The 12,601-nt window shown below is 42.1% G+C and overlaps 1 protein-coding gene across 3 annotated transcripts in view; it reads right to left on the reverse strand.

Moving 5' to 3' along the window:
• The window catches only part of FAM102B (family with sequence similarity 102 member B), a 25,155-nt gene extending 19,382 nt beyond the window's left edge, over positions 1–5,773 (reverse strand). Inside the window, exon 1 of one of the 3 annotated variants that reach the window (XM_015635849.3) lies at positions 5,146–5,773. In XM_015635849.3, coding sequence (XP_015491335.1) covers positions 5,146–5,294 — 149 coding nt within the window. In that variant the 5' untranslated portion in view covers positions 5,295–5,773. The remainder of the gene's footprint in view (positions 1–5,145) is intronic. The other 2 variants (XM_015635851.3, XM_015635850.3) reach the window with 2 other exon arrangements.
• Between the last annotated feature and the right edge of the window lie 6,828 nt (positions 5,774–12,601).

Genomic DNA, 12,601 nt, shown 5'->3' on the forward strand with positions numbered 1-12,601 from the left:
TCTACTGTATCCCAAAGATTAATGCCTTCAAAACTAATATTATATTCTTTACTCCTCTGATTAATTCTTTGCTTTTTTCTCAACCATGTTCTTTAAATCAGTTGACTAAATACATTCTACTATAACTATTAGTGGAAGGAGAAGTACAAAGAAACTACATGTTGAAGAAGTTGTTCTTTGTGTAGACAACTTCTCCTTTGTACCTTGTCCTCCCTGCAGAGGACAGGGTCTGAAAGCTGCTTAACCAAGTGTCTCTTAACAGCTGAGGAAACATTAAGTGGACATTCCAGAATCTGAAAAAAAAAAAAACCAGCTACAAAATTGCAAAGCAGGATTTTTATCCCACTGCCAGTAGTCCTTGAAGTACTCGAAAACTTATTTTGTTTCAAGTTCCCAGGTGCAAATCCAGTTACCGCTAAAAAAGCTATTAGAAGTAGCATTATCCAGCTCTGAAGACTGTCAGGATTCATACATCATGCAGGAAGATTAGTGATAGGGACAGTGATTCCATGTGACAGGTATGTTTTTATAACAAATGCTGTATTTTAAAAACAGAGTTAATTAAGCTGTGTTACTATGAGGAGAGTTTTTGAATAGTCACAATCAGGAAAATAATGGTAAAAGGACAACTTGAAGAATCCAGTGAGGCCCTACTTGCTGGTGTCACATAAAATAGACGTAGTTTTAGACAGTTGAGAAGGAGGTGGCCATGCATCACTAGAAGTAAGAAGTACTTATCTGGCAGATAAGAAATCAACTTCTACAGAAAACAATTACATGCTTTAGCCTATACCTATTAGGAATAAAAATATATTCATGCATGGTCTCCCAAGACTTCCTCTCAGGACTCAAGAGGGTACATAAAAAAACCAACATTGCTGAAATCCATTGGAAAACAAAACGATTTGATGAAAAACTTACAGCTCTTGGCCACCTTGAATCTCTGTCTGTCACATACAACAATCATAATCAGGTTCTTAGTTTAGAATGTTGTTGTGTAAAAGAAGATAGAAACATCAGCAGTGTAAATTGTCAGAAATCAGATCTGAAAGGAAGGGGAACATGACTAAGCTGAAGGCTGCAGTCAGAATAACACACCAACCAAGTCCTTTTCCTGAGTTGGGTGCAGCTGGAAACCAAGCTTAAAATGTAAGTAGCAGGCTTACAGCTACTGTAGCCTCAGTCGATAGAGAAGAGCATTGAAAGTACATCCTCAAATCAGATCCTTATTCCCAAAATGTCCTGGATTTCCTCATATTCCATCTGTTCATTTACTGCTGATTGAGCAACAGCTCAGTCTATGAGCCTCAGTTAGCTGCTTTAGGGACCTATTAATTTTTGATTCAGCCTGTCAAAATGAGGGCAGTTGCAGAAAGCCTATACTTGCTATAAATTTAAATCTACATAAGATTGGCCACAAATAAATATGCTTAGAATTTAGTCAAGTCTGTACCTTAGAAGAGTATTTTTTTTCTGTTAAAAATATTCATAGGCATAATTTCTGCCCTAAAATAATCTTGTGTCCTTTCATGGTGCATTAGCCATTATGTGCATACTATTTTATGACCAGGCAGTATAGAGACACAGAGTATCCTGGAATCTGCACAAGTGTTGTGTATTAATGTATCCAATTTCAAAGAGAAAAATCTGATGTCATTGGCCCAGGGAAAGGTAGAAAGATGCCTTGCTACGCAGGAAACCAGGCTTAAGCTAGGAAAGTCTCCTAAATGAAAATGAGGTTTGCTAGCATAACTTTGCATACATCCACAGTCTATTGGCTGAAAATCCAGCCTTTATTCTAACATCTAAAACACAATGGTAAAGATCCAGAAGTCATGCTAGAAAGCAATTTCAAAAAGGGGAGGGCAGAAATTACACTGATTGTCAGTTTGCTGAAACAACCAAAACGAGCCACCTGTTTCCACAACACCCTTCAAGGTTTTCCCTGGTTTAGAGTCAAAACTTATAACACATCCATTCTTGCCAGAATTCCAGGTCCTGCTCTTGCAGAAACTCTCAAACATTTTTCCCAATTTAAACACTGCTGCCACTTGCCTTGTCAATGTCCTTGGATTATTTGTCAAATTATATTTGACACTACCAGATTATTTTAAAACTTGAATATTCTTGTCAGATAATTAAACATTTAGTGTTATAATCCAGAATTTTCTTTTCCTACAGTAAGGATTCACAGATGTCCATAGGGAAGTGTCAAGTAGAAATTTTCTAATTGTAGTTCTAAAAACCCACATGCAAACACAAAAATGCAAAGTGATGTGGTTGCTATTTACACAGCAGCCAGATCTGGCTACTGCATTATACACACTGGTTTCACCTGGTCACAGAATTTCTGTACACTTCAGGCACACAATCTGTGGAGCTAGAAAAGTAAATGGACTGTGACGAATCTCCAGTAACATGGCCCCTGTCTCCATAAGGTATTTCTTAGGTAGCTCTTTCTTAGTAAAGATCTGAGAAGTGAAAAAAAACTATTTTTCAGCAGCTTGAACTTTCATCAGTCTTCTTTTCATCTCACTTCAGTGATCAGAGGAATAATGAAGGTACCACATTGCTTGCAGGACTTTAATTATTCATACAGCATAATCCATAGAGGGCTGACAAGACAATAATTTGAAACTGTTTTCATGAGAATTTGCTGTATACATGTGGGCCCCTAAGCCAAAGCAACTGCTGCCCTGGGTTTTTTATGACATTCTTCTCTGTGAGTAAACTTAGGAAATAAAATGCTAATAATGTTAGGGTGGTTTATAGACTATTGATTAGACTTCTTACTTTCTAAGGCAAGAGACAGCAGGGTATTGGTCTGTATGGATACCAACTTGAGAGTTTCATAACTTCTCCCAAAATTATTATAGTTTACTAGACCTCAGTGGGTAACAAAAATAAAGCTATTAAGAAAACAGAGTCAGTTTCTCTCGTATAATAAAATTTTTTGAATGAATTTATCTATTACTTTCTGAAACAACAGAATTCTTTGAATAGCTTTTATAAAACTAAAAAGATGAGTACTTTAGAGATATAAATGCCAGCTCACAGCAAAACTAACAAATGCATGCAACTAGAAGATTATGGCCATCAGAAAGTTTGCAACTGACAAGTTTTGAAATACTACCACTCTGGTGTAAACTTAATTTCTTCCTTATTTATTCAGCTCTTTGCTGAATCACCACTCCAGAAATTCATCTGTTAATTCCTAAACCAAGAGCAAAGGCACTCCCTAAACTGGCACTGAAAGTTCACGGCAGAAGAATTCTTTACCTCCCTGCCAGCATACCCAAACACTTCTCAGTCCAGCAGGAATGAGTTACACTCACAGGGACCTTGGCATACCAGCGTATGTTCCACTGCTCTTAGTTTTTAAGCCATAGCCCCAGAAAAAGAAAATGGAAGAATTTCTAAACTTCAGCTCCAACACAATTTTTTACATCAGTGTCCCTACACACACAACATCCTACCACACATATTTTACTCTAATAAACCATTCATAAAAATATGAATGGCTTTCAAGCGTTTAATTTTAGCATCATAAATAGGCAAGGCAAAAAAGACTAAGATCACCATAATGTGTTAAAACCATCTGCTCAGCTGCAAGCAAGTCCTTGAAAATAGACATCCTGTCCAGAAGATGTATGTCAGCCTGTGGAAATGGCTGCAAGGCAATAAGGGCTGGAGTAGGACAGTAATGGCACATTAGTGCCTGAATCATGATTGTCACCATCATGATCTATTACTTATGAAGTTGTTCACAAGAAAAACGTTGGAGAAATGAGAACAGAGCACTGACAAGTTGAAGAACTTCCAACCCTATAGAAGAAAAATTTGTCTTCAATTACACATGCTAGTATAATAGAATGGTTAAATAAGGAGGTTCTAGGCCAAAGTTCAATTTTTATTCCTTCTCCTTAATTAATTTAATTTACAGAATTTAATTTAAAGCAAATCATTTAGAAAGATCTGTAACAACAGTATTTTAATAAAAAAATAACTGAATATACATGGATTTGTTACTGTCATCTCCCAGCATTCTATGAGACATTTTCCAGTAAATCCTTTTTGTAATAATATTAAAGTAAAATAATAACTCATAGAACAAGTGTAAGGGGAGGGGAGTTTCTTCCTCCCCAGACCTGGAGCCACAGCACACACCCTTCCTATTGACAAGGTTCTGCCTCTGCCTGGTACTTGGGAAAAATTAACTGGCACTCTATCTACCATCGTTACCCATGGATTGGGGAGCCACTGTCATGACAGATGACTGCTCCATTGCCGAGGCACAACCGAAGGAAAAGAAATAGGAGAAAAAGACATCTGCCTTGCTGCACTTGCATTGCAGAACTGAGCATGAACAAAGTCAGTAACACATGACCTGAACACTTAAGAGGAAAAATTGAGGACTTTTCCATGGAACTTCGCTCTTCATGTAAATATCCGCAGAAAAAAACACAGCAAGCCAGTGTCGAATAATTAAACTATAAGGTCGCACAGCTCACAGGGGACAGCTTAGACTACAGGCCTGGGGACAAGAAATTCTCTCCCCTCCTGTTTCCCATATGCTCAGCAGCTCCAGCATTATGGCACAAAACACCCGCTTCTCTGGGACAACCCTCATCACTCAGGGATTCCTTTCCTCTGTTCCTACGTGTTTAGGAGCCTCAGTATTTATTTTACAATGTCAGGACTCCAGGCAGCGAGCAGCCACGCAGACGAGGAGTTGCAAGTGCTCCCGCATGTATTCTCTCGCCGTTGATGCTGGCAAAGCAGGCGGGACGAGAACACGGCCAGCCCCCGCCCGGTGCCACGCCGTGCCACAGGAGCTTCCCCTTCAGCGAGCGGAACGGCGAGCAGCACAGCCGTAGCCACCAGGAGCCCCGGGACAGCCACCCCTCCTTTCCCCGGGTCCCCGCCCGCCTGCCCGCCAGCGCGAACCGGCTGAGCCCCGTGCTCGCCGGGGGTGCCAAGGAGCGGGCCGAGGGGCTGCGGAGGCGGCCGCGCTTCCCCTGCTCTCGGCGGGGCGCGGACTCGAGCGGAGCCCGTCGGACGGGGGCGGCCGCGGCCCGCCCGGGGCTGTCTGCGTGGGGCGGGCAGCCCGGCAGACCCCGACTTGCGAGTCCCCGAGGCACCTACCGGGAGGACTCCCCGCTGAAGCTGCCCCCGTCCAGCAGCCGCACCTTGCAGAAGAGGATGCCGTTCACGAAAGGCACGGAGGAAAGCTCGTCCAGTTCCAGCTCCACGCGGAACTTGAACTTCTTCTTCCTCATCATGATGAAGGCCATGAGCCTCCCGGAGGCCGCCCCCACTGCAGCTCCGCTCCGATCCGGCCACCCCGCTCCGCTCCGCTCCCATGCCCGGGGCGAGGGCGGCACCGCGGGACGGGCCGGAGCGGCGGCCGCTCCCAGCTCAGCCCCTGCCGGCCGCGGCGCTCCCGGCCAGCGCTTACATGGCAGCCGGCGCCTCCCTTTCAAACCCGCCCGCCTCCGCTCCGCCCGCTGCCGGCAGCGGCGGCCGGAGCCACTGGCGAGCGCTGCCGCCAAAGGCTCGAACGCTGGCGTGCGCTTTCCCGAAGTTGGCCCGGGCCGGGGCAAGGCTGTTCAGTAACGGGAGCTCGCGGTGCCGCTCCCCACGCCCCGCACGGGGTCCGGAGCAGTGACGTGGCCGCGGCCGAGCGGGGTTTGTGCAGCCCGGCCCGGCAGCTCCCCCCCCTCCCGGGGACTCCGCTGGCGCGGGGGCGCGTCCCAGGAGCGGAAACCTCCCGTGCTGTCACAGCTCGTCCTTTACAGAACAGTAACATAACAAAGCAATCGGTTAGGCGTCGACATTTCAACTCTGGATTTAGGTTCCTTCTACTGTAATTTAAACCCTATAGGGGTTGTACAGCCGTTCAACCTGTAATTTACAACCAGCGCCGCTTCTGCTACAAGCAACAGATGCTCACGGTCTTGTCGAGAAGGAGGGTGTATACATCTGTGTTTACATTAAAGAACAGTCCTTTGGCGTAGATAATTACGGCAACACATACGCGACGCTCTTGTATAAGTTCAACACCAGCACGTGCTCTCTAGAGAGCAGCTTTGTCTTAAGAAACCATTTCAGGATATTTAAACATAAAGCAGGCTCCGAACAGCCTCCATCAGCAGATCAGTTTCCTCTTTACAGCGTTGCGTAAGAAACACACAGCATGTCTTCCCACAACCAAGCACTTAATCACATGGTAAGAAAAAGAACTTGTAAGACTACGTATGCAGTGTGATCTGTCCCTGTAATTTTCTTGCAGCTTGTGGAAGTAGTGCTGCCCCTCATTTGGTATAAATCTATAGAAATATATTTTTCATAGAATACATACCTGATGAACAGTGGTACCACAAATATTATGCAGCTAAGTATATAGGAATGTCCCCAACTGTCCTGTAGTATAATCCTATTGGAAAAAAAAAAAAAAAAAAAAAAAAAAGTAGTAGTAAAGGATACAAAAACATAAAAATGGAGTGTCTGGAAAATAAATGTTTTTTTTTCCCTGTCCTAAAACATACATAAAAAGAATTTATATACAGTTTTCTAGTAAAAAATAAACTGCATGGGTAGTTCTGTTGTCATTATCAGTTTCACATTCCTAACAAGGAATTCCCTACAAAACTCCTAAATGTCAAGAAATAATTGTCTCTGAAAGAAATCTTTTTTACTGGAGAAAAATTAATAAGAACATATCTTAGAGAGGAGATCTAGAAATTTGGTCTTGACCTATGGTTCCCCTTTTGATAACATTTCTTTGGTATGCCATGAAGTAATCCTGAAAGTCTTTTCTGTTTAACAGACCACAAGCGCCTACAATATATCATACAAAGCAATTCTCCGGGTACTGCACTCATCAGCTGTCTGTTCAAAGAAATGGAAGGTGAAAAGCTTTCAGTAACTAAAGGGACTAAATTAGTACTTAAGTTGGTATCAAGTTGTAGCAAGAGCCTCCTTTCTTTTCAAGTAAAAGACCCAGCTCTAAAGTTATTTGAAAAAACTGGTAGATAGAAGACATTACCCTATTTATCTGGAAGGTCCATTGCATTAAGATGTGGAAAGAAAAATAGGCCAGATAAATTGTCTATTAAAGTTCAATAAATATAATTGGTCCAGTTATTAATCAATATTTTAAAGAGAAACAAATTGCTTCATTCAAAGAAGTAGATCAGTAACCCTCATAAATTATAAAAGCCTATGTGTACTTTGAGTATTACCCCATGCAAGCAGCTTCCCCGTATAACCAAGCTCCTTAGGCAGTTGTAAGGGTTTACCCAAAAACAGCCCTGACCAACCTCATCTGGGTTCTCACCTGCCCCCTGCTCAGAGACCCGTTTAAGCTCAGCCATGAGCCAGCAGTCCTTACCTGAACCTTGTTTTAGTTCTCATTGTATGCTGTATCTTTGTTGTGTTGTCTGTGCCTTGTTGAAGGCCCTGACCCCAGGCTCATTTCTTAGCTTGGTTTCAGAGCTTGCTTTCTGCTGTAGGTGCCTGGCTGTGGCTGCTGCTGCTGGAGCCTGCGGTGCTCCCAGCACAGCCTGGGGGCTGCCTCTGCCGTGCTGCCTCCTCTCCCTGCTCACATCCAGCCTGGGGACCCTGCCCTGCTCTCTGAGCTCTTGCACTCATCCTGCTGCTCCTGGGGAGACTGGCCCTTGCTGTGCCCTGCCATCCTGTGGGGCTGACTGCTGAAAAAAAGACAGGGGGGATGCCAAACGATTTTAGGAGGATTGAGTCAAAGGCAACCCTTTATCTGAAAAAGCCCAATCTATTCTAGGGCTATATTTATGTTCTGAACAGGTGACTAGAAAAGACTCTATCATCAGTATAACCTTCTTGACCAAAAGAGTCAAAGTCAAAAGTGTCAGAAGTATAGATTTTAAAATACATTTAGAATCTTTAATCAAAAGATCCTCAGGATATCAGAAAAGTTTTTTAAAAAATAGATGAACACTGCAGGTAATATAACAATCCTATGTTGTCATTGATAAAAAAACTTCTGTAAGATTAAAGCACTGAAAGTTTTTCTTAAGAGAAATTCCTAAATCTTTAAAGAAGTTGGATGTTACAGGTACAAAACCTCAACTATTCAAGAAAAACATGTTTTACAAAATGCCCCAATTATGGTAGAATAAAACAAAGAATTCAAGAGCTGTTTGCTCTCCTGAAGAATGAAAGATTTCAGTTACAAAATTGCAGGAGTTAATAGGCAATGTTCTTTATGGACAGGTGATTCAGTGGATAGCTGAAGCACAGGTCTCTGGGATTTTTAAATTATGCAGAGCATCATCATTGTTAGAGGTTGTGCTGATGTGATCTGTATTTATCCACTTGGCCTGTATATTTTCTGTGGCACTGTTTTCCTGCTGGGCACTTGATTTCTGACCTATAGCTCTTTTTGCTGAGAATAGTAGCATCAGAAAAACATTGAAATGCTTCTAGGTTTGGCTTTAGATGGATCACTGCTCTGGCTCTGATGTAAGGTCTGGGCTCCAATCTGTACCCAGATCAGTGCTTCCAGCAGCAGCACATTGTAAGCAGTTTGTCTTGGTCGTGGAAGAGATTAATTTGGATGCCTGAAATGAAATTAAACTAAAAAGTGAGGTTAGTGGGAGCTAAATGCAATGTGTGTAGGTGAACATTATAACAATGACATTTCTCTTGCTGTTGAAGTCTCAGTCCTCCAAATATGTTTGTGGCTGTCTAGTCCAGACCCACAGGGCTGTCCCTCGGATTATCCTCTGAGGGATCCCTGTCTTTGTGTGGCTTGACTGTTTAAAGCTGTGCTGTAAACAAAGCTCAGGAAACAGACCCTGTCCTGGGGGGTTCTGTGCCCTCCAAAATGGGAATGTGTCACAGGAGACACATTCAGAACCCAGCTGAACCTCTACTCATGATTTTAAATAATGATTTCTTAGCTTGTAAGTGATATTTACCCGAATTACAGCACCAGTCTGTCTGAATTAAGACATAATATCTTTTTCATGCAAAATCAGTCCAATGTTGTGTGCTAGACAAGAACAAGTAAAGAAAAATATATGAAAGTAATTAAATGTTCTGAATTTGCTATAGTTTACTATATGACAGTAAGATTCCATAATATTTTAAGAATTATTTTATGTTAGTTTAAAACTGAGTTAATTGCATCTATAAAATTAAGCACGTATTCATTTTACCTTAAATAAATTAAAAACCCTGAACTTTGTCTGTTGCCTCTTAAATATTTATTGTCTTTGTGTTCTTTAATTATAACCTTCCATGTGTGAACTGAAGACTGTTCCATCAGGTGACATAAAACTTCTGGATGTGTTTAACAGACCATTTTAAATGTGTAACAGAACTGGATTTGATCTCATAATTTAAAAATTACTGAACTTCCCTGCACTCCTTGGAGTTACACTAGAAATTATTTCTGGTGCATGCAGTAGATGATTTTCAAAATCTTAGGATTATTATGAAGAGCTTCCTTACTCATGGAAAAAGAGATAGAGTATCTAAAGCAGACACCTAAAAATGCAATTCAGCTGAGTTATCCTTTAGTCTATTAATAATATATATCAAGTCTTCTTCCAGTCTCTGAGGTTTTGTGATATTTATAGCACTTCATCTAAATGGATTGTATTGATGTAATTTAAATATTTATTGCATATCTATTGATATAACACTAATTAATTTTTTCTGGTAAGTTAAATGCATATTTTTTTGCTATCTTTTTGCTCTTCTGATACCAATCAGTGTTGATATGAAAAAGCCATATAATACAAAAACCAATAAAAATGTAATAGAATTAAACAAAACAAACCAAAAACCCAGAAGCCCCCCACCCAGACATTTAAAACAAGATGTCTTGGTCAAAACTACTTCTTGACTCAGATGTCCTTTGCAGTTCCTTCAAGCAAGGTAAAAATCAGCGTGCCAAGTCATGGACTTTTCAAGATTCCTTTTTAACTAACAGGGACTTGGTAAATGATGTAGCTCCAAAACCTGCCAAACAAGGTCATTTGTAGAAGAAATTATACCTGTGGTAGAGCTAGCTTCCAAATAATAGGCAAGACTCATTTTCTTGGAGTGTCAGTATCTTCCAAAGAGCAATGGCTTTCTCAGGTGTGTGCCTAATGATTTATCTACCAACATGTGTAAAATACCTGAAACTCTCTCCTCCTCATTATTATCAGCCGGTCATTCGAAAGTCAAAGCATTTAAGCCATCTGCACAGCTCTTACTTATGCTCATACAGTGCTACTTACTCCATTTTCAGGGAGATCAGTGCAAACATGAAGAATGAATTTCACTGTTGTGTCTTATCGTGGATAAACAGTTGGTTCAATGATACAATAAGACACAGCTGGTACTTCCAATGTCTGCTGTGCATACAAGCATTTGCATTGTTCATTGTCAAACCATCAAGCTATTAACTGCTTTTTCTCTGTGGGCTCCTCTTCCTTCCTACACAACTCTGAACAGTATGACACACCATATAAATTATACCTATGCAGGATGCATTTATGAAAGCCAAGTCTGCCACAAGCAGCTTTTTTTTGTTTTTCAGGAAGAACAAATGCATCTCTTCCTTGATTACCTTGAATTTTGGACTATTGGAACTAACTTTTCGCATGTTTTATTGACAGAGTGTTGGTGTTATTTTTTGAGTAGTTCTAATTCATGTATGAATTAGAATGTATGGTCTTAATATACACATACAGCACTTAGTAGGATACATAAGAAAATAAGTGTAATATTGGGAACTCAGACAGTGACAATGCTGGATATTATCAGGAACCTATTGGTAGGCAGTGAGAGCTAGGGTAGCACTGTTTTTGCTTCCCATGTATGTCATCTATATAGGTATTGCATTCAGTAAAGAGTACAGATACTGCTTGCATATTCTGGGTAGGGATAAAAGAGAATGTTACTGCATTAGATAAAGATGTAAGGATGATGGTATAAGGAGAAAAATGGAATCAAAGGCTGTACTACTTAGCAGTATTACATTGTTGGGATGCAGTGACCAGCAGTATTCACTTTCCTTATTCCAGATAGGGGTAAAATATGTTCAGGCTCTGCCTATTCCAGTGTTTTCCAGTATTTCCCAAAAATGGTGGAGGACCCTGTGGTGTGCTTGCCATTCAGAAAAGCTGGAAGAATAGGGTGGCAGGGACTTAATGAAATTCATGAACAAACATGAAGTATTGCATATTGGAAGGAATAGTCTCTTGCAACCACAGGGGGCAGCTGAGAGGACATAGGGGTCTTGGCAGACAGCAATCTGAGCATAGGCCGGCAGCATCCTGGGCTATATTAACAGGACCATGGCCAGGAGATGGAGATTATCCCCTTCTATTCTGCACAAGCTAGACTGTATTTATACACTAGTCCAGTTCTGGGCTTCCCGATACCTGAAGACTGTGGATAAACTGGACTTCAGCAGATGGCCACCATGTCTGGGGCTGGAGCACTTGCTCAGGGAAGAGGAGCTGAGGAAACTGAATTTGCCAACCAGGAGAAAATAAGGCTTTGGGGTGACTTAAAAAGAGGCCTCTACCTTGCTGGTACCTACAGAGAGTTTACAAAGGAAATAGGATCAGGCTTCTTGTAGTGGGGTATGGTGGGTTGATAAAAGACGGCAGGCACAAAGTGAAATGAGATCAGTTCAGTGTTTAGGATGGTCAGGCTCTAGGCCAGGCTGCCTGGAAAGATTGTGCAGTTTCCATCCTTGGAGGTCTTTGAAGCTGAAATAAAGATCTGAGTAACCCAGTCAGAGTTTGTGGATGAGCCCTTTTGAGCAGGAGATCCCATCCCACACCACTTACTCTGTGACACAATGAACCTATAACACAATCCAGCAGTCTTTATATATGCAAATCTAGCCCATTTTCAAATACTAGTCCATGGTCAGACACTGTAGCACATTCATTGGCTCTATAAATTACTCTGTGAGCAAGGTTGCAAAGTTTCTGCTGTAAGGCTGAAATGCATTTTCCATGGTTGTGTGCTGGCAGAATATGCACCAAGAAAGCAATTCAGTTTGCCAATCCAGTGGCAGCTGAAATTCCTTTCCACTGCAATTCTCTTGTGGAGAGACTGGTGACATTTTCTATGTTTACTCTTAGACCACCTGTGTACTTTTCCATTAACTCCACTGATTTATTTATGAAGCCATTATGAAGAAAAAAGCTCTAGACGTTTCCTCTTCTAATGTTTATTCTGTTGGGCCAAGCAGCCAAGCTCTTTCAGACCGGCCTTGGGTTGGGATGCTCTTCATACACATCCAACTGAGACCTCCACCGCCCAAGTAGAATGGGGGGACTCGAATGATACTTGAAGTATCCAAATTATGTCTTTTAGGGACCTAAAATTCTTTTTTTGCAGTGGTATTTCTCTGCTTGTGATGGAAACCCTGAGCCGGTACAAGCACGTCGGTGTGGGCAGGAGCGCTGCGACGAGCCTCAGAGGCTGAGGCCGCCCTCTCCCCTCAAGCGCACACTTCCCGCCCAGCGGCGGGGCTGGAGGGAGGGAGACACGGGCGGAGCGAGCTCCGCCGCTCCCCGCCCTCCCTCCGCTCCTCGCCGCCGGGCGG

Source organism: Parus major, chromosome 8 (assembly GCF_001522545.3).
Source record: "Parus major isolate Abel chromosome 8, Parus_major1.1, whole genome shotgun sequence".
In the NCBI taxonomy this organism is placed as follows: Eukaryota; Metazoa; Chordata; class Aves; order Passeriformes; family Paridae; genus Parus; species Parus major.